Raw genomic sequence first — 21,162 nt, 5'->3', positions numbered from 1 at the left:
GGGCGGGGCGGGGCGCGCGGGGGCTGCCGGGAGCGGCATGGCTCGCTAGGCGGCGGCGGCGCGCGGGTGAGCGGCGGGGCCGCCCTGAGGGGCCGGGGGCGGACAGGGGCACCGGGGAGCCCTGAGGGGCACCGGGGGGCTGAGAGGGGCACCGGGGAGCGGCCCCCGGGGGCCGTGAGGTGCCTCGCTCGCGGCTCTCCTGTCCCTGCCCGGCATTCCCCTTCGCCCTCCTCACTGGCGCGCTGTGTTGTTGGAGCCCGTGTCGGGGAAGTCGGTTGCTCCCCAGGGACGCCGCAGAACGCTGCCCCGGCTCGGTTCGGGCATGGCTGCCGGGGCTCTCGGCGTGTCCCGTGTGGGGCGGGAGCCGGAGTCGCTGGTGGGGCCGCAGTGAGCTCGGCCTGTGGTTGTTGTTTCTCCTCCTGAACCCCGACACCTTTTTCTCACCTTTTTCTCCCGCGCTGCAGAATCATGGACCCCAGCTTGCTGAGGGAGCGGGAGCTGTTCAAAAAGAGAGCCCTCTCCACGCCGGCTGTAGAGAAACGCCCAGCGCTCTCCTCCGACTCCTCTGCTTCCAAGAAGAAGAAGGCCAAGGTAGAGCAAGGGGGCTCCTCCAGCTCAAAACAAAGCACAGGTGGGTGGAAGTCTCCTGTCCAGCAGCTGCTGGGTGTTTGCTGCTGTTTGCCTGTAAGCCGTGGTTTATTAACGTGAGTAATGCTGTATCTGTGAGCTTTGCTGGTGGCTGTTGTCATTATTTCTCCTCAGTTACCGCTTTTGTTAAGGAAGCCACTTGCACAGTGTGAAAAACCCAGTCCCTACTGTGCACATGTGCTAAGCCTCACCTCATGGCTCCTTTGCAATTGCTCTGTTGGAGGAATCTCTGCTGCCAAAATTACGGATGTGAAACTGTGCTTTGGGTGTGCTTTGGGAGCTCTGAGTTTCGGTGCTCGCTGGGCTGGCAGTGCCATTCATTTTCTCTGAGTTTGCCATGTTGGATAGGGCCTGGAGCAACCTGGTCTGGTGGAAGGTGTCCCCCTGGCCGGGGCTTGGAACTGGATGATCTTTAGCCTGTTCTGTGATTATTTCGGGCAAGAGAGCACCTAAAGCATTGAGGTGACTGTGGGTTGGAGGGTGTTCATACCCGAGAGGGATTTTGCCAGGTGCATCTTGTTTGGTTTGCAGCTGTCCTTGTTTCACCTGGGAGCTGAGCTTTGCTGGTGAGCACCAGGCACTCCAGGAGTTTCTGCCTGCTTTACTGAGGAGCTGTGGCATTTCCCTGGGTGGCTGGCACTGATAATGAGTCCCTCAGTATCAAATAAACAGTTAATAAAGCAGCACCAAAAGCAGTGGGAGTGTGTGGAAAGTGCAGCACCAGGGAGAGGATTTGCTCCGAAAGCAGTGGCAGTTCTCAAGTGCTCTTTAAAGGTCAGATCAAATGCCAGGAGTTACTAAACCACAAAACACCCTGTTGTGCAAACTCAGTCCACACTCGTATTTTGAATAATACCACACGTGGCTCTCTCCTAAACTCCAGGAGAAACAACAGAGCTAAAAACAACAGAGAGAAACATCAGGGAGCTTGGGAGGAGTGCAGCATCTTCTGCCCAGGGGAAGAGCTGGGAGTTTGGGTATGTGTCTGCAGCTTCTCAGGCACCAAATAAAGTATCGGCCAGACACTCTAAAATAAATCAAGGGAGGCCAGGTTTCCATCCATCCATCCCTTTTTGACACTCCAAATAAAACAAAATTCTGCGTGGAATATCCTGAGCTGCGTCACTGGGGTGAGCGGGGTTTGCTGGGAAGAAGGGATGGGGGGAGGAGGAGGGCAGAGGGTACAAATGCGAGCCTGATCTGGTGGATTTGAGCAGATAAAGACGGTTTTGTTTTGTTTCTGTGGTTTCTGTGGGCTGAGGGCTTAAGTGCTTTTGTGGCTGTCAGACAATTCGCTTCTACAAACAGGGACCAGGTTTGGTTTTGTTTCTGTGGTTTCCGTGGGCTGAGGGCTTCTTTAAGTGCTTTTGTGGCTGTCAGACAATTCGCTTCTACAAACAGGGACCCAGTGTGGCTCTGAGGAGATAAACTTGATCTCTTATGGTGCTGGCTGCATTCCAGGCAGTACCAGAGAGGTTCCAGGCTTTCTGTAACACTTTCATGCTGCAGAGTCAAAATCTACTGCCTCAAAACCCACTTTCTGTTTCACTTGCCAGATTGGCAGATGCCTGTGAGGATATGTGGGTGTCAGAGACAGGAGGTGGAGTAAAAACCTGATGTTGGGAAATCCCTGTCCCACCGCCCAAAGAAACACCAACTAGTGTGGTCAGTGCTGGCTCTGCTGTGCAGTGGCCACAGAGGTGATAAAGGGAGTCACAATGTTTGTGTGCTGGCTGGGTGTGTGGTGCCTCCCTCACTCTCTGGTTCTGTGGCTCAGAGAGCCTGCCCTTGACGCTTTTTGGGGGAGGAGAGGTATGGAGACCATGCTAACCTTCAGGAGCCTGCACAGCTAAATCTGGCCTGCCTGTGCAGTCTGGCTGCAAGCTCCCCACTGCTCCTACAGTGATTGTTATACAGACATTACTGCCATTGTTGCAACAAGTTAGTTGAAAAAATTCAAAGCTAGTTTACTCAGTTCAGAATAGGAACTGGAAAATAAATGAAATGGATCAAATCTGTTTGTTTCATTTTATTAATCAATAGTAAATTGTGGCTGTGGTCTCTGTCTTGAGACCTTTATCTCAGTGGTCTCTGCCAACAGTTGTCAGGAGCCAGAATCTTCAGGGGCTCTTTCAGGGGAAAGAATCATCCTGAGTCTTCTCTGGTACTGTGCAGGGGGACACCTTTGCCTTCTGTTCCTTCTGTTCCTTGTGCCCACACCCATTCCCCTTTGCAGACCTGTGAAATAAAAAGCTGGGATGAGTCCCAACATATGTCATTCCATGTGCTTCTCGGGAAGGCATTGCCAGAGCAGCGGAGGATGGCACGCTGCACACACTGCCCTCTTGTGTGCAGCCATGATGGGCATTTTGTGGGAATGCTGCAAGTGCCCAGAGCATTTCCTTTCAGGAGAGAGACGGGATTTAATTCCATGCATCCTGGTGGCTACTCTGGCCTCTGGAGCAGGACTTCCCAGTCTGATGCTGCCACGCAGCAGGAGGTGACATGCCATCCTTATCACCACTGGCGTTATCTTCATCATACATCTCAGTCCTAAATGATCTCATGCTCAGGGCATTGGCTTCCATCACTTGTGCTTTTGATTTTGAGCTTGAAGTATTCTCTGCATGAGGGACTGGTCCTGGCCAAACTTGGCTGTAAAAAGTGTGCCTGTGGGGATTTGTGACTGCAGGAGGGAGTTTGCTTCTCCAGGTGAATCTCTGGACTAGCTCTGCTAGTTCATCCTGCCCTGGGTGTCTCCTCCTTGTGACTCCATCTCGCCAACCAGGAGCAGCACGTGTCAATTAGCAAGTCTTCCACTGTGTCCAGATCTTCTGGAGCTTAGTCATGCTCAGCCTGAGATGGGGGATTTGACACATGTGAAAAAAGAGATCATTACAGGTACTGGCCATAGCACCAAGGTTTTTTGGACAGGGATGGACTGTGAGGTGGGCTTTGTTTCCTTCATGACAGGAATGTTATCTGGGGTTAATGCAGTTAAATAACTTGTCCCACATGTAGCTTTGCTCTGGGACATTTCTGTGGGGGTTCAGGAGGGTGAAGGACTTGCCAGGAGTTACTGATGGCTACACTGTTGGACACTGTTATTACAGTTGTCATTTATAACTGCAAAACTTGAATGGTTTTAAAAATCACGGACACGACACAGCTACAGAGGGCTGGTGAGCCAGAGGTGTGAGAGTTCTGTGGCCAGGACATGAGGGAGGGGTGAGTGTGAACTCTGGGATGTGTCAGCAGGCAGATGAAGTCAAGTGAGATTCTCTTGTGCAAAGTGCTGAAAGCTGCACCTTGGCTGGGTGCCATCCCCCTCTTCAGTGTGGGAGGTCTGTGGCCCCTCTCCCTCTGTTCTTGGCAAGAACTCCACCAGTTCCAGTCTGCCTTTGAAAGTTGGGGTAGGGGTGATAGATGTAGTGTTGTGGTTGCCACAGAAGCAGCAGCCTTGGGGCAGAGAATTGTCCCTGTTCATTTCCAGCAGGATTTTTTGAAAGGGTCTCATATTCTGAAGGTAGTGGGTTATGCAGGTGTCAACACAAAGAAACTGTTGGCCAGACTGCATATGAACTGAGGGGAGAAGAGTTCCCTGAAACTGGAGAAGTGGGGGAAGGAAGGGGCAAACTAGCCTTTTAGGGGGGACTAGAAAAAACCATTTTAGGAATACATTTCTTGTTGGCTTAGTCTTCCTCCCACCACCCTCTCTTCTAAAAGCAAGAAACCCATAATAAAAAGTGCTGCCAAAGGCTGGAACGCACCCAATCCTCTCCTGCCTGAAGGGTCTCTTGCCACTCAACCCTCCTGCCCCAACTTTTTTCTTGCCCCTTGTCTGTCTGTCCTGTCCCTGTGTGGTTGACTCGGTGGGACAACACTGCTGAATATGATCAGACTGTTGGGCATTTTATAAATGTTTTCTTCAGTTAAGCAACACAGTTTTATGAACGTTAGGCAGCATTTGTTGGGTCAGGTAGACAAAATTCTATGCTAGTCACTCAATATAAACAGCAAAAGTTCATCTAGAAACAATTGTCTTCCCTCCCATAACACTGCTTTCTGCTAAGCACTTGGAAAGCCTTTGCCAATTATTCCAGCTCGCATCCAGAGATAAAATTGCCGCCGTGGATATTTAAGTCCAAAAGAAAAAAAGCACGTGACTCGCTCATTTGTAAGGTACAGGAGGCTTCATTCCAGGTGTCAAACCAAGTTCTCCAGGTGCAGGTGCTGGGTGCTTCCTACACCACCTCTGTGTCGCGCTTCCTGAAGCTGTTCAGCATTGCTCTGACGGGATTGGGCTCGTTCTCCAAGTCTTTCACAGTTTTGTTTTTCACACAGCAGCAGCAGTCCAGCAGTTCATACAGGAAAGCCAGCACTACCAGGGAAACTACAGTGAAGATGAATATGATCAGGATGACAAAGCAGGCAGTGTTCCAGTTGTCATGGAAAGGGTAAATTTTTTGCACTTGGAAGCCCAGATACTGGGAAATGGATGTAGTAGTCTCATTCCAGTGGGTGCTGTTGAGGGTTGCCATTCTTGAAGAGCTGTCTGAGTATGCTCACTGGCACAGATTTGGGAGCTGAAACACAAAAGCAAAGCTGTTGAGGACTCTGTCAGTCAAGGACATGCTGTGATATTTATCACATATTGGAGTTACTTAAATTAAGACTAAGTTCTCAAAGTTTCTACTAGCATGGATTGTTGCATACTCATATTTGCTCACCAAAATATCAAACTCCAGATGTATAAGTTTGTGATAGACCTGGAACATTTATTTTGGCAGTGTCTGATTCATGCAGGCATCATGTGGTGTATGTGATTCAGGAATGAGAGAGCTTTGCTTCTTTATTTCAATTATATGCACAGACAGAAAGCTTACAAACTAGATTTTCAAGGTGTGCCGTGGTTTCCACCACCTGTGCACTGTCAGCCTGGGGCTGCCGCTTGTGTGGTGTGAAAGGTTTTGTTACTTAGGAATTGCCTGTCAGCACAGACTTGTTCACCTGCAAAACTCTCTCGACTTCAGGAGGGCAGATTTCCTGGCCTGTTCATTCCCCTGCTCTTCCATTCCTGAGTAGTTTGTGCTGGAGAAATTTGGCTGCCCAGATGGCGCTGGGAGCCTTTGGGAATCTTCTTTGTGGTGCCGTAATCATTGGGGTGGATAACAAGGAAAACCCAACCCTTTCTGAGGAGCTCTTATTTCTTATTTTCAACCATGCCCGAGCCTGGGTTAGCACCCAGCAGAGGAAAGAGGCTGCTCTGTGGTGTTGGGGGAGGTGAAGCAAGAAGTTGACTCCAGAAAATCTGCTTTTGCTCAATAGTCTAATGCAATCAAAGTTGTCCAAGGAGCTACGGTAACTTCTGGTTATCTGCTGTGGCTCTAGGATGTGGTAATAACCTTTGAATTCCTCAGGCAATTTAAAACTGGGTGTGGGAGGAGATCAAGTCAGGTCTCCATATTTCCTTGAGGAAATAGGGAGTTTTTAGGTGGAACATGGTGGTGATGGTGTCTACTAAAGTAGTCTGAGCACCTGTCCTTATTTCTGTGAAGTTACTAAAGAAAAGGATATGGTGAAAACCAGGATCGTGCTGCCAAACCAGCTTGTGATGTATGTCTGATTTTTATTGTTCTATTATACATCTTGTTCTTTATCCTTTTATCTTCAATGGATTTAAATTGAAACGAAAGAGCTTTGTTGTTGGGAAGGTCCCTGGCATTAGCCTTCCACACAGACATTTACTGGAGCAGTTGCAGTAACTTACTGTTTCCTCTGTTAAATCTGTAGCTTGAGTACACAAATCAGTAATTGAGTATACAGTGTATGACTGAGATGGATGGGATTAATTAAATTGTTGGTGGTTTTTTTTTCTTCCTTAAACAAAAGTTTACAGAGCAAATCCAAGCTAAAAATACTCCTGGCTTGAGTCAGGTCCTGGCTTCAAGAGAGTGGCTTGATTTGGTCACGGTGTGGGAAGGAAACTCAGCCAACCTGTTATGGGGCTAAAAGTCATGAGGGTTTTTGAAGGGGTGGCTTGAAGATTTATTTCAAAATAATCCATGAGAGAAAGAGAGAGAGGGGAGCTGAATAAAAGGATTTGGAGTCCCCTTTGAGGAGTAATTGAAATAAGCAGGATTTAATTGTGTATTTTAAATGGCAAGAGGATACCTTTGGGAAAGAAAGGAGTTTTGTTTTGAACTTTGTAAACAGATTGCTAGGACTGAGGGTTTTGTTGGAATCTGTTACGTGTAAGTTTGCTCGCTCTGTAAACACCAGGCACAAAACCAGACTGTTTCTGTGATGCAAAATTTAGTAATTTTTGGTGGGTTTCTTTCATTTATATTGCTCACAGTGATCAAGATCTGTGGCCACTGGAGGGCTTGGTCAGATCTGCTCTGTGTAGCCAGGACCCTTTGCCAGCACAGCTCTCTGTCAAGGCAATAACTCTGTTCCCAAGAGGAGAGCAGCATCTTGGGCACGGCATGGCCAGGCAGGAGCTGTGCTGGCAGCACGGCACAGTGCAGCTGCCATTCCCTTCCCATCCACAGCCAGCCCCTTCCCACTGCCCAGGCTCCATCACGGCAGCCATTCCCTCCCCACTGCACAGCCAGCCCCTTCCCACTCCACAGGCTCCATCAGGGCAGCCATTCCCTCCCCACTGCACAGCCATTCCCTCCCCACTCCACAGCCAGCCCCTTCCCACTGCACAGCCAGCCCCTTCCCATCCACAGCCAGACCCTTCCCACTGCCCAGGCTCCATCACGGCAGCCATTCCCTCCCCACTCCACAGCCATTCCCTCCCCACCCCACAGGGTCCATCAGGGCAGCCATTCCCTTCCCATCCACAGCCATTCCCTCCCCACTCCACAGGCAACATCAGGGCAGTGGTTTGCACAGTGAAGAGATGTTTGTCTTTTTGCCAGGAGGTGGAATTTAATGCCCCTTGAAGAGGAGGATGATGATCTCCTTAGATTTGAACGGGAGAGGCAGATAAAGATCAGCTGCTCTTTGTAATTATTGAAATATGAGGTTGAGGTAGCTGTTGCTGACTGTTCAGAATTAAAGCAGCACTAATGAGGTTAGTGTCCTTGAAAGCTGTCAAAAATGGGCTGGTTTCCTGCAGTTTTATTTATTTTGTAGCAGCACAGGTCAGATTCGTATCATCAGCCAGTCTGATTTACAATCAAGTCAGCAGTTGTACGTATCCAAAATGCAATGAGTTAAATATTTAATGCACTAGGTTTTAATTTAAAAGCATTAGCATCTTTGGGCACTGCAGAGGAACAGCTTTATTTGAAATCATATTCATGGAGCAGAGGGAAATGACTGGCAGAAAATCTTTTTAATGCAGCCCTGAGGAAGCCCTGTTTAAGAAAGCACTGAGCAGGCATCTCAGGGTAAAAGCATTTACAAATCTCAGGTGCCTTCTAACCCGGCTGTTTGCCTTGGATCCATGGCTGCTCCAGTGTTTCCAAAGGTAACAGCAAGGCAGAGGGATTTTCTCCCTGCCCAGTGCATACCACGTTTCTAGAACAGGTTTCTCCTCCACACACACAGATCTCTTTTAGGCAGCCTAATTTACGGAATCCCCCCTGGGAGGTAACACTGCTCACATTTCAGCTGGAGCTGTCTTTGTTTTAAGGAAAACCCTTTCGCTGTCATTTCTGTGAAAACACATAGAATCAATCAGCAGGAACGTGAGGCTGCAGGAAACCAGCCACCTCCCCTGTAAGGACGAAATCCATTTTGTTTACTGAATCTTGGCTTGTTGTGTTAGCTCTGCTGTAAGATGGAGTGGTCATCAATTTTCCATTAGTGCACAGATGGTGAAAGTGCTCGTCTGATCGTGCAAGACAAGCTCCTCCGCGTTCAGCGGGATAAACCCTGCTCAGCCCAGAGAAAAATCATTCTCATTCCAAGAAGCTTTTACAGGTTCTCAGCTTACAGGCATATTTTCTTTCAGTAATCAAGATAAACCTCAGAGAATGTTATAAAATGATACACACCTACCTCTTGTGTGAAAGGATGCTGAGAGAGCGCCGTTCTGGTCCCTTTTTTTAGTGCAGCCTATGGCACAGCTAAGATGGAGCTTTCCTTCCATTGGCCAGAGCACGATGCTGCTGACAACTTCCTTTGTGCTCATTTGCATCGAGCCCTCAACCCCAGGAGTAAATCATTCATAAGTGTGACTCTGACTGTCTGGAATGAGAAGCGAACGCCTCCCTGTTCTTGTTTTTTGGGGTGGGATGAGCTGGTTAGCAGAGGAGCGTGCTCGTTGGCCACGACCCTGCTCTGCTTTGTGCTGGGATCAGCCATCAAACCATGACGTTTGAAATGTTAGTATCTGCAGATTTCCAGCCTCACCGTGTGGTTAGAGTCTCTTGTCATGGACTGCAGCAGGCTGCAAGCAGGCAGATTAAACCAGATAGTCTTCCTGATTCAATTCAGATCTGACAGAGCAAAAACATGATAAGTTGTCTTAACTGTTTGTTGTACCTCTGAATTTATTTGGGTCACTTCAGACCTCTCATTACATTACTATGATTTTGCTATTTATTTATAAAATGTCCTACATAGACATTAATTTTTAATCTTAAAAGGGAACCCTGTAGGGTTAAATCCCTACAGCCGCATCTTGAGGGGGAGCTGGGTTTTGATTTTCCTGCTTTTAACTTAGTAACCAGAACAAAGTATTCTTCTGTAGCTGGAGTTACACTGATATTTCTATGTTAATTTTAGAATTGTTGTGCTGTGTAAAGCCTTTAAGACGATGTCATGTAACAGCTTCACAATTCTGTTCTTTTCTCCTGCTTCACTGATTTTTCCACGGAAACAATAGGAGCTCCGTATCTCTGAGATAACTGTTGTCCTGTCAGAAGTGCTTAGAAATCACCAGAGGATTAAACAATCCCCGTGGTGACAAAGAGATGGTGTTCTTTTTCTGGAGTAGCTGAAATTCCAGAAAACTGTTGCCATTAGGTTTTGAGCAGTGTTGTGCTGGTAATGAGCCTGTGGCTTGTGACAGTGGTTTGTGGATATTTGTGTTTAATGTGCTGTGCTAAGAGCTGGCGTTAATTAAGTGGTCATTAACAACCTTGCAAGAACTTTTGAAACCAAATGATAGCAAACCTCATGATAAAGCCAGCCAGAGTTGACAACAGAGGGGGTTCTGAGTTGTTGTTCCAGTGGTGCAACACACCAGGTTGAATTGGTTTGCATTTGTATGGCTCTGTTTAATAAATCTGTTTAATAAATTCTCCACTAGAGCTACTTGAAACAATAATTTTTTTTAAAAAAAATCACAGCCTTCCCTTACCTGCTGTGTAACCACTGAGTGCCTTTGGGGAAGAAGGGAAGCTTTGTGCCCCCCTCTCAGCAGCAGGAAGGTATTGGTGGAGCAAGTGCAGTGCATTATTTCAGCGTGGATTCATGTAGTCTAAATGATTATGGGATGTTAAGCCACCAAATTAAACATGTTCTCTTGTGGCAGGAACTCTGCAGTCACTTGCTGCTTTCTTAACTTTTTTATTTGTGGAGTTCTGCTCAGAAATGTTCCAGAGCTGTGTCCTCTGAGTCCCTGGGTTGGATCAAGATGTGTGCAAGGACTCACCTGAGAGTAGCTGCTTCTGCCACTCCTGTTTCTGTCCACAGCTGTCGATTCAAAAGCTGCTGGAAGCAGAGGGAGAACGTGATGGAGCTCAGAGCCAACAGGAAGCTATCAAAGCACTCTCTAATTGTTTGTTTTCTTTCTTTGTAGATCACAGCAATGGATCATTTAACTTGAAAGCCCTTTCAGGGGGCTCTGGCTACAAGTTTGGAGTCCTTGCTAAAATAGTGAACTATATGAAGGTATGGTGTTTTGGTGTAAAATAATACTGGTTTTAAATACTTAAATTGTTTCTTGTCCTGTAGTACCTGGAAAATGCTGAGTGTTTCAGTCTCTGAAATTCTTTTACTGCAAGACTGAGAATTTCAAGAAATGGCTTGTTAAATTCAAAGTGCTTCAGTAAATGAAATTGTCAGCATATTATTCCATAACTGAAATCCTGATTATCCCAGGTCACTTTACAACCAAGATAATGGGGTTTATTTGCAGGAATTTCAAGCTGCTGTCAGGTTTTGGGATTCATGGGCTAGTGATCAATATAAAGTGTAATTTGGTGCCAATCTCAGTTACTTTTTGGTGCCTGAGTTGCTGAATAAAGTGAGTACAGAACTGTAAGAGATCCTGTTTGCTTTTGCAGACCCGGCACCAGCGTGGTGATACACATCCATTAACCCTGGAGGAGATACTGGATGAAACACAGCATTTAGATATTGGACTCAAGCAGAAACAATGGTTAATGAGCGAGGTAAAGAAAACACGTGTTCAGATTTTCATTAGGGAATTCTGATAAACTTGAACTACACACATTTGTTAAATTATTAAATATGTAATCCCTCCTTCAAGAAACTACTAAGTCATACTGTAACATTGCTTGGTGGCAGCACTCATATTCTGGGCAACAGAAACCTGTGCACTGGCAGTGTTGGTTGTGGAGAAAGCTTGACTTTGCTGAAGTCTTCCAAAAGGTAGCTCCAGGCATCTTCCACAATGAGCCAGAATATCAGAATGGAATGGAAGAGCTCCTCCCAAGAAGCATATATAAAGTTATCGCTGAGCTTTTGCTGGATGAGAAAAGATAAACAAATACCCTGCAGCACCAGAGTCCCTTCTCTCTTAGAGGTGCTCTGTGTCGTGGTGAATTATGCCTAGGCTGGTGGATCTAGGATCCAAGGATTTAGAATCTGTTTAAACTCAAAGCTCCAGCCTGGCAGCTGTAACGTATGGTTCATGTGCTCAAAAGCACACCAGGAAACAAGTAGAAGTGTTTCAAGGTTTGAAATTTCTGTCCCTGTTACAGGCTCTAGTCAACAACCCGAAAATAGAAGTTGTGGATGGGAAGTATGCCTTCAAACCCAAGTACAACTTGAAAGACAAAAAGGCTCTGCTCAGGCTCCTGGACAAGCACGACCAGCGAGGGCTGGGAGGAATCCTTCTGGAAGACATTGAGGAAGGGCTGCCCAATGCACAGAAGGCCATAAAGGTGAGGAACACCTGGCTGCAGTTCAGCTTTCACCTCTCAGAGGAAGAGAGACACTACGAGTTTTCTCATGAGCCGTTTCTGTTCTTTTGATAACTCAGAAGCCATTTCAGCAGATCTAATCTTGTGGCCTTCTCTGTATTTCATCCTTTATGTTCAGATTTGCCCTGATGTCTCAGCACAGCTCTCAGAGCTCTGTCTCACAAAAGACTCCTGATCTCCCACATTCCAACTGAGGCACCTTGACCTCAGTCCTCTGAATCTCATTTTTGATTTATTAGTGTATACCCATGTTTCATGGCCAGTTATTTTGCAGCTACTCCAGTTTGTTGTTGCTTTTTGTAGCACAAGGTCTGGCTCTGTTGGAGCTGGAGACCTTTACCTTGGAAACTAAGTGATTTTGAGTTGTTGTTTTCCATTTGTTTTTGAGGCTTTAGGGGACCAGATCATCTTTGTTAATCGCCCTGATAAGAAGAAAATTCTTTTCTACAACGACAAGAGCTGTCACTTTGCTGTGGACGAAGGTAGGTGTTGTTTCACATGGGTCTCCATGACAGTTGATCTGAATTCACCTTAAGCACCTCTGTGTATAAGCAGCCTTCAGGTAGAGCAGTTTTTTAAGGTGATAATGAAATATTAGGTGTGTCCAGATGTGAGGGGAGTGTTTATATTAACACAAGGCTAACGAAACCAGCGAGTGAGTCCAGTGGTAATATCCTCTGCTTTATGATGGCTGCATTGGAACGTGGCACCAGGAATCCAAGAGTTATCTTCAAGAGTAATGGTACAGAAGAGACTAAAAAGCACCTCACTGTCAATGAAATGGCATCTAACATTTTGCTGCTTAAGGGGAAGCCAAAAAAATCCCCAAAAGAATGATTTGTGGGTGCAAGATTTTTGTTGGGGTTTTTTCCAGTTTATGAGCCATGTGCCTTTTACTGGTGAATGCAGCAAGAAGCCATAAATGGAACAGAAGGAGGAAGCACAGAGGGATGAGATGTGAGCAAAATTCTTGAGAGAGGGCTGGTTACAGCTGGGAGGAGAGCACAGACCTGGGGCAGTGCTGCTGCCCAGGGCTGGAGTGGGTTTGGGGCTTCACAAGTTCAGCATGTTTGCTATGCCACAAATAGTGGTAAAATCCTCTGGTGCCATTTTTTGCACAGAAACCAATTACAGAAATCAGGGTGTGTTCCAGTAAGGACATAAATGCCAACATCAGGTGTCTGTAAATGCAGAAAGGGGAAGGCAATCTGTGTCAGAAGATCTTATTTTGAATGACTCAGTGACACTGAACACTTTCTTTTTTTAATGTATTGTTCTTGTAACATGACACATAAAGCCATTGCATCACACAGCATCACATTATGTATGGTAAAAAAAAAGTTTTGATACAAATTTGAACTGCTCTACTTAAAGGGCCACAGGAGGATGCATAAAGATCTTTCTTTCTTTGCCTGCCTCCAAGGGAATCTTTATTTCCAATAGAATTTAGCAACTGAAGATGTGTATCATTAGCTATTTGTTGTGTACTGAGAGTACACACTTGTAATCTCAGTAATAATAGCTTTGTTTCACAAAGGTGATTAAGTAGAGGTGACATCTACAGCATTTAAAAATATGAAAATATCTCAAAAGGTTGAAGTGAATTTCTTTTTAAACTATGACTTCTGTCATTTCTTGGTAGGGGCAGTGAAACTATATGCAAAATGCAGAAGGGATTCACTGGGGAATTTGTGATTTCCAAATGTTTAGGAGTTTACCATGAACCCTGTCCTTCTGTTGAGGTAATGCCTCTTCAGTCCATCAGCCCACAGTTTTTGGGGGCCTGAACATGGCCAAAACATTTAGAAATCAGTGCTCTTGCAGTAACTTTTGAGACAGAGCTTTTAAGTTTTAGCCACTGGTGGTATCATAGTCGTGTTGCTAAATTAATGCTTTTCCTTGTGCAATTTTTTTCCAGATAGTAGGAACCCAACCATACTAAAAGAGTTATCAGAGGGAGGTCTCTGTCCCGTTGCTATTAGCTTGTAATAACTCCAGGATTAGCTGTGAAATTTCATAACAGAGCCCATTTTGTTAAGATGTAGACAGAGGTGTCAGGCAGCCAGGATAAATCCCGGGCTCCTCTTGCCATGTTGTGGCACACCTGTGATGAGCAATGCAAGCTGTTGGTGCCAGAGGGAGGAAGAGGTTAAAAAGTCCCTTTAAAACGCCTGGTCTCCTGCTGAAGGAAGGCATTTCAGCCTGCAGTGTGCGTCCTGAAGGGATCCAGTGTTTGTAGTTCAAGGTGGCTCTGCTTCCTTTTATCCGCAGGTGGCAGCAGCTTCCCATCCGAGCCAGAAGTGGTGTTTTGTTGTTGCTCAGTTCCTGCTGGTTTTGGTTTTCCTTTTGATGCTTTGTTCTGAGAGGGGGCAAGAATATTTTCTCTTTTGGGAATATTGTGATCCACCCGAGTGTGGCACAGTGCTGGAAACATCCCTGAGTAGATTCACTCACTCCCTGCAGCTGCAGCAGGTCCTTTTTCCAAGCCTCCTGTCCTGCGATGAAGGAAACCCATCCTTCCCGAGCAGCTTTGCCGTAGGATTCTTTCCAGAGCAGCAGAAGGGTGTCTCTTAGGGAGTCACTGGCACAATGTCTGTGCACAGGACGAGCTGTGACACGTCTCTGCCTTAGCAATGATACTGCAGCTCATTATCTCTGGCAACGTTCAAATGAAGTTTTTAAAAAGGCTGCAAAATAAGCCTTGAAGTGTTGGCAGACTCTTTGATCTAGCAGCCGATGACAGTTCAAAATATGTTTCTAGTTTCATGTTTATCCTCAGAAATAAGGGCTCTGTGCTCCTCATCCCAGCTCAGAACATGTGTTGGCTGAGGGTGACAGCCTCGATGAGTCGGGTGTCCTCTCCCACTGCTGCCTGAGCCGGGGCAATTCCGAGCTCTCTGCCTGGAGCAGGGGGAGGACCTTCCTTCTGGCAGTGCCTGCCTCTGCCCTTGAGGGCTGAACAAGCTTTTCTTTCTCCCCCTGTGAAAATAAATCCCAATGTATCGCAGCAACAGAGCGCTGCCTATAGATCGTGATCTCAAGGGTACTGGAGAGGGTTTTAGCAGTAAGGAGCGGCTTTTGTTCTTCCTTTTATGTGATTAGCCGGGGAAGGTTCAGATTGCATGTGTTCCTTCTGGGCTTCCTGGCTAATTAATCTACTGTCAGTGGCGTGGAGCTGAAAGTGTTTATAAAAGCAGGGCCAGATTTCAGGTGCTTCAGCCAAGCGCTGCCTTTTTGTGCTGGGGCGAAGCACTTTGCATGTGAACAGGGCTTTCACCCCCGTGCTGAATGCTGAAAGGCCAGTTGGATTGCCTCACTGCTAGAGAGATGGTATCTTCCCCAGCTGAATGCACCATAGGAAGGGTTTTTATGCTGAAAAATTCGGATATTTAATTATTTTAAAATTCTTCCTAAGCCTTTGAAGGGCTTTAGAGAATGGCCAAAGCTGCTTAAATTTAACACTGTAAGAACTGCTTGGGATCAGTGCTGACTTACACCTGTGGTGGTCCAGGGACAGCACAGATTTAGCATCAAGTGCCTTTTCCTTCTGGTATAAAACCAGTGCTGTGTTCCCTGGGACTGTTAGGACTGTTGTTTCTTCCCTTCTGCACTGTTATTGTCTGGCTTTGTCCTTTGCTCAGCTTTTGGCTTGGCTCACTGAGGATTTTTAAGCTGTTTTTAATCTCTGGCAGATTTTATTACCTGTGTGATGTATCAGTTTATCTCCACAACCATCTCAACCTTTGCAAGAGCAGGTGAGGCAGTCAGAAGTGCTGGATAAGCCTCTCCAAAGTCACCAGGCAGTCATTTACCCATGACTTCATTCCCCAAATGTAAGCATTTACAGAAAGGAAGTGTGTTAGAGTATAATCACTCAGGGAATGTCAGTGCAAATTGTTTTCATCTATGAGGCACCTCGCGGTGCTGTAAAATCAAGGTAACCGTGCATCCTTACCCCTTGGGTGTTTCAGAGAGAGAAGGTGTCTGCAAAATCTTTGTTATGCTGACCTCTGCTTAGTTCTGGATTGGTTCCTGCTGGTCAGAGCTCATTGTTCTGAGTTTTGACTTTATGTTGCTGGAGATGTCAGCAAACATCTAAACTGGCTTGTCACCAGCTCCTGCTCTCATTTCCTCCTCTCAGTACTCAAAAGACCAGAATTTAGCTCTCTGGAGGGGCAAGGCAGCAGCCTGTGAGTAGTGTTGATTCTGTCCAGTTTCTGAGTTAACATGTTTTAGTGATCAGACTTCAAGATATTGTGTATAGGATTTGTTCATGACACTTGCCTCAGTACTGGGATCACAGCTTTCTGCCTCTTCTCAGGAAGATCTGCACTGGAATCAGGACTTGAAAGCTCTGTGAAAAATGCAAATCTCCATGAGGGTTCAAAGCACCTGCGAGGCTTTGACCAGAAACTCCTGGAGATTTGTCCCCTGGGGATTTTTCTGGGCTGTGTTTTGTCAGAGCAGCCTAAGCTGTGCAGAGATTGTCAGCTTGCCTGAGCGTGGCCTGCTGCGGTCAGGTGAAGCCTTGCTGTCTTTTTATCCTCCTGCAGCCATTTTACTTTCATTCTGGCTGATGGATAAAATAATTTAGTGGCTCTGAGAGCCAAGTCTCACCTTTTCTGTGCTGTGGTGGTGTCAGTATCACCCAGCAGCGAACAGGGCGCGGAACAGGAAAATTGAATGTGCTCTGTCATCATAATGGCTGCAGGCACTGCAGGAATGCATACATCCCAACCTGTTCTCCATGGCTGGCTGGAGCAGGCCAGCACGGGGGCAGCCTCCTGCTCCAGCCATCCCCTGGCACTCCTCACGCCAGCACTGAGCTCCTTGTGCCCTGTCCACAGAGAAAAGAAAGACCTGGTGAAAAATGGTATATTGAAGCCTGCCCTAGGAGCTGCCTTCTGCCACTGTTGTCTGATCTTCAGACATGCTGCAAAGGCCAGGGTGACAGCACTTGTGATTCTTCTCAAGGAAATCAGGAAAAATCTTTTCCTATGTCAGGTCAGGGTGTGTTTCCTGAGGTGCAGAACTGCCACAGCTACAAATGCAGATGGTTGTTTCTGCAGAGCTGTAGTTATTGCCAGCTTTTCCCACAGGTTCTCATATTTCAGAGAGGATGTCACAATAATTCAGAGAGTGTATTCCCAAGGTCTAAACTTTCCCTGGCTGATAGGGGCATAGTCCTTGGAGACTTAAAAACCTGACAGGTAATGTGTAAATGGTTCAATGCCAGCCATCCAGCTGCTCTCTTTCTTCAAAGCTTGCACTTAGCCCAGTGTCTGGTGTTACACCGAGTCAGTTTTGTGTTGAGGTGATGGATGGATCTCTCTTTCCTTCTAGATGACACACCAAGTGCAGACAGCTCTATGCACTGAAGGGTGGCAGCTCCCTGTGCTTCCCCACCTTTATCCTGTACTTTTAGTTCCAATAGGGAGTGTTTCCACATTGTTGTGACTCCCTCTTTCCTGAGCAGTGAAATATTTTAAAGCCCTCCATGGAGCCCCCCAGCATGGGTAGAAGTTTCTTTTGCAATTACTGCAATCAAAGCAGTAGTGCTGAAAGCAGCCTGATTTACAGAGGAGTTTTTAAATGGAGTTGCAGAATATGATATGGTGACTCTGGTGGGGCCAATTAGTGGATTAAATTGTATGTAAAGTCCATTCTAGCTCTGCAGTTTTGAATCTGCGTGCCTGGTTCCATTTGTATTTCTTGGCCGAGTTTAAAAGGTGAAGCTGGAGTGATGTTATAACCATGGCACTACAAGAAATGCAGACCACTGTAGTTAGATATTAACTGTGATCTGCACTTCTGTGCATGCTGATCCCTGAAGAGCTGACCATTTATTTTCTAGTGTTTAATTTTTCACTTCTGTTCCCCAGAAGAATGTAGACCAGTTTAACCTTAAGCACCTATCCTCAACTTCCTTTTTTTTTGCACCAGGGTGTATTTATCCATATATCCTGAGCTCTAATGATGAGACACATTTGTTTGCAGCAGGATATTATAAATAAGAGGACAAACTTTCTCCACCTGCTGCAGCTGGATGAGGTGAGGGATGATCTCTGATAGCAGGCACCGCTGAAAGCCTGGAAACCCCCTCAAAATGGATGAGCAGATGGAGAATGTCTTGACTGCATTAAGGGATGTGCACACTGATCCCAGGGTGCTGGATAGCCTCCGTGAGAAGCAGGCTATGAGCTATCTCCCTGTAACCAAACGTGGTGTTCTGACAGGTTTTGGTTCTCTTCAGAACCACTGCATTACCAGAAACCAACACTGTCATTCCTCACTGGGGAAATTCCTTTCCTTTGTTTCCTGGAAAGCCGGGGCAGTCTCTTACTGTTGGCAACAGGAAGAGGAGGAACGCCTGAGACTCGAAGCATGCATTTGCATAGAAAAACAAGGTGCTTTAGGTAGGGAATCGTTCCAAGGGCAGGAACCGGGTTGGTTGGTTTTATACACTCCCATTTGGTTGCCGTGTGCCCAGAGCCAGGATACCTGTGGCAAGCGGGCACTGGAGCATCTCATCCCCTGCTGCACAGGACAGATCCTTAAGCATGCAGAGGTTGTGCTTGTTTTGACAACTGTATACTAAATATATCTGGAAATAAAAGGAAAAATTTCGGCTTGCCTTGCTATGTGTGCCTCGTGTTTTATTTATAGTTTGTTAGCCAGACCTGCTGACAGGATGTATCTTAACTCCCTGCCTGGGGAATGAAGGGAGGTAGGATCGTACCAGCCGCTGCCTGGAGAAGGCATTCCAGAGGCTCTGTGAAACTTTACGTGAGGCAGAAAGTGTGCAGGCAGATGGCAGCTGCTCTAATTAAGACTTACTGTCTCTGTCTGTTTCCCTGCTGCTGTGGTTTTTAAGGTGTCTCTCTTCTTTTTAACACCAGAGGAATTTTAGTCCTTTGTTATCTGTAGAGCACGGTGTGGATCGTATTTCGGTGATAAACGAGCTCAGAGCCGCTGAAGTAAATGTCTTGAACCTTCAGTAAATTAGACGGTGGGATGACGAGTCTCCCAGGTCAGTGGCAGCTGAAGATGTGTAAATGAAGTTGCCGTTTATGGTTAGTGATTGCCCTTCATCGGGATCTGTAAAACTCATTCACAGCCTACACAGCTCTGGAGATCTCAGGCAAAAAGAGACTCCATAGCAAACAAACACGAACGGCATAGGTTGCCTCCGGGTGCTCCTGAAGCTCGAGTGCAGTTTAGCTTGAGGGTGTTTCGTTGTTGTTTTGTTGGTTGGAGTTTCATCTTTTCGGGGTTTGGGTGTTTTTGGCAGTGCATCAGCATTTGGAGCGGTGAAGGCTGTGCTGAGTGAGTGCCTGCTGGCGGTGACAGACTGATGTGCCAGAATGTTTGAGTGTTGGAAATCCAGGCTCTCTCCTTCCCTTCCTGGGGGGTCTTTGGCCAGGGTTTGCTCGCTGGGATATAAAACCGGGTTTGTCGTTTCAGAATTCCAGAAGCTGTGGAGGAGCATTCCTGTGGATTCTATGGATGAGGAGAAGATAGAAGAATATCTGAAACGACAGGGTATTTCTTCCATGCAAGAAACCGGACCAAAGAAAATAGTAAGAGATACAAATTATAGATCTTCCTAGGAACCCCCCCACTTCCTGATCCCTCAGTTAATTCCAAAACGTATTGGTGAGCCTATGCACAGCTTCGTGGAGCTTGGGGGAGTGTGACCCGTGTTAAAACTGGAAAAACCAAGTGCTGCAGTCAGTGGTTTTTTTGACTTGTTAGAGCCGGTGTAATTAATCTGAGCAGCATCAAAGGAGAGCAAACTCCAGGAATCCCCGTGAGCTCCACAGTGGAAGATTCTGCTTGAAGCTGTACAATGTATCAAGAGTAGTAGTATTTTGGGAGGAAGCTGGGGAGGGTTTAACTTTTCTGCTGAACAACTTTGAAGTCCTGATGGCATTGTGGACAGAACTGTGGGACATGTACCTGCTTCTGTAGCTGCACTTAAGAATGCCAGCTTTACTAGTGTGCCTGGGATATCGTGGCTCTGCTCTGTCCCCAGGGTCATCTCCCTGCCTGCATTGGAATTGGATGCTGTTGCTTCTCCAGGAGCCAGCATCTTCCCTTCCCTGCTCACCCCTGGTTCTGGCAGAGCTCATCTTTCTCAGCAGCGGTGACCAGCGTGGTGTCACACATCAGGTCAGATGTCACACATCTTCTGAGTCCTGTTTGTTTCTTCTTGCAGGCTCCCATTCAGAGGAGGAAGAAACCTGCTTCTCAGAAGAAACGCCGGTTTAAGACTCACAATGACCACTTGGTTGGAGTATTAAAAGATTACTCTGATGTGGTTCCTGGCAAGCAGTGAGCGCTTGAATTCTGGAGCATTTCTAGACGGGCTTTCTGCTGCTGGGGCTCGGTGTCTGCTCACACAAGGACTGACTGTATATAATAATGTGATGTGTTTCCCCCACCCCAGCAAGTGCCGAGGTGAAACAGGTCAGTTTAAGAGGAAGTATGAGCTACTAAATTTAGAAGGTAATTTAATTAGCTAATGGGAAACGTGTCTTTGAGTAAGAGGTTCTCACTAGTTGCCTGTTGGCATAGGGTGATAAATGGTGCTCAGCATGTAATGCAGGAATTCCTGCTCAGTGCTTAACTCTGCTTTTACATTGCTTAATGGGTATTTACCTGGAATTACTTACAAGGGGCTTTCTAGAGGGAGTGAAGACAGCATTTGTTTTACCTGTTTCAGGAAAACCTTTTCCTAAAATCACTGCAGGCAAAGTTTCTTTCACAGTCAAATACACCCACGGTTTGTATGCTTCTTCCTTGCCATGGGACTGAGCTTTACTGAAAGGCGGTGATATCTGAGACTCAAACTCAGAAAATCCCCCGCTCCCGAAATCCCAGCAGGCTGTGGGATGGGATGCAGCCAGAGCTTCCTAATGTTACTTAGGAATGTCTCCTCACTATTGTGGGTACAAGCGTGTTGCACCTTCTGCTCTGTGCACAGGAGGGAAATAAAACGACGGTGTAATACTGAAGTGGTTTTTTTTTCTTCTAAGTAATAAATTTACAACGCAGGTTTCCAGTGTTGCTTCCTTAAAGAATGAGAGAATCGGCAACTTTTTTGCTTGTTGCGTTTTCCTTTCCATGGAGGTAAAGCAATCTTTGCTATATTTTTATCCTCTCAGTGACTTACTGCTCTAGGCTAACACTGTCACCTTTTTAGTGCAGGCTGGGGAGAAGGGAGGAACCACCTTAAATGCAAGCTCCCTGCAGATGCCTGGTGTTCTGTGCAGCACAGCCTTACGTGGAACGTGGCCAAACGGCGTCCTCTCGGTAACTGATTTTTATGTTGCGAACCAGAGCCGGTCAATGCTGATCCTGTTTTCACGGCGCTGCAGGA

At 46.6% G+C, this 21,162-nt stretch overlaps 2 protein-coding genes across 3 annotated transcripts; one reads left to right on the top strand and one right to left on the bottom strand.

Moving 5' to 3' along the window:
• Positions 1-6: 6 nt before the first annotated feature.
• GTF2E2 (general transcription factor IIE subunit 2) lies at positions 7-20,844 on the top strand. Its single transcript, XM_039710359.1, has 8 exons — positions 7-66; positions 465-631; positions 10,412-10,503; positions 10,899-11,006; positions 11,559-11,741; positions 12,169-12,262; positions 19,245-19,360; positions 19,999-20,844. Exons 2-8 carry the CDS (start codon positions 469-471, stop codon positions 20,116-20,118), a joined length of 876 nt encoding a protein of 291 aa, XP_039566293.1. The 5' UTR covers positions 7-66; positions 465-468; the 3' UTR covers positions 20,119-20,844.
• SMIM18 (small integral membrane protein 18) lies at positions 2,700-8,795 on the bottom strand. 2 transcript variants are annotated; one of them, XM_039710364.1, is made up of 2 exons: positions 8,665-8,795; positions 2,700-5,234 (listed from the first exon to the last, which is right to left on the bottom strand). In XM_039710364.1, exon 2 carries the CDS (start codon positions 5,187-5,189, stop codon positions 4,893-4,895), a length of 297 nt encoding a protein of 98 aa, XP_039566298.1. In that variant the 5' UTR covers positions 5,190-5,234; positions 8,665-8,795; the 3' UTR covers positions 2,700-4,892. The 2 variants fall into 2 exon arrangements, with proteins under 2 accessions (XP_039566298.1, XP_039566299.1); XM_039710365.1 differs by having other exon boundaries at positions 8,661-8,730.
• Positions 20,845-21,162: the final 318 nt, after the last annotated feature.

Source organism: Passer montanus, unplaced genomic scaffold, assembly GCF_014805655.1.
Source record: "Passer montanus isolate IOZ18808 unplaced genomic scaffold, ASM1480565v1 scaffold23, whole genome shotgun sequence".
In the NCBI taxonomy this organism is placed as follows: domain Eukaryota; kingdom Metazoa; phylum Chordata; class Aves; order Passeriformes; family Passeridae; genus Passer; species Passer montanus.
This window is presented reverse-complemented; position numbering and strand designations above follow the sequence as displayed.

Bases quoted from the DNA above. Each gene is read 5' to 3' on its own strand.
- GTF2E2 (XM_039710359.1), top strand. From the start codon at position 469: ATGGACCCCAGCTTGCTGAGGGAGCGGGAGCTGTTCAAAAAGAGAGCC. The intron at 11,007-11,558 runs GTAAAGAAAACA...TCCCTGTTACAG, and splicing joins AACAATGGTTAATGAGCGAG to GCTCTAGTCAACAACCCGAA. The intron at 11,742-12,168 runs GTGAGGAACACC...TTTGTTTTTGAG, and splicing joins ATGCACAGAAGGCCATAAAG to GCTTTAGGGGACCAGATCAT.
- SMIM18 (XM_039710364.1), bottom strand. From the start codon at position 5,189: ATGGCAACCCTCAACAGCACCCACTGGAATGAGACTACTACATCCATT.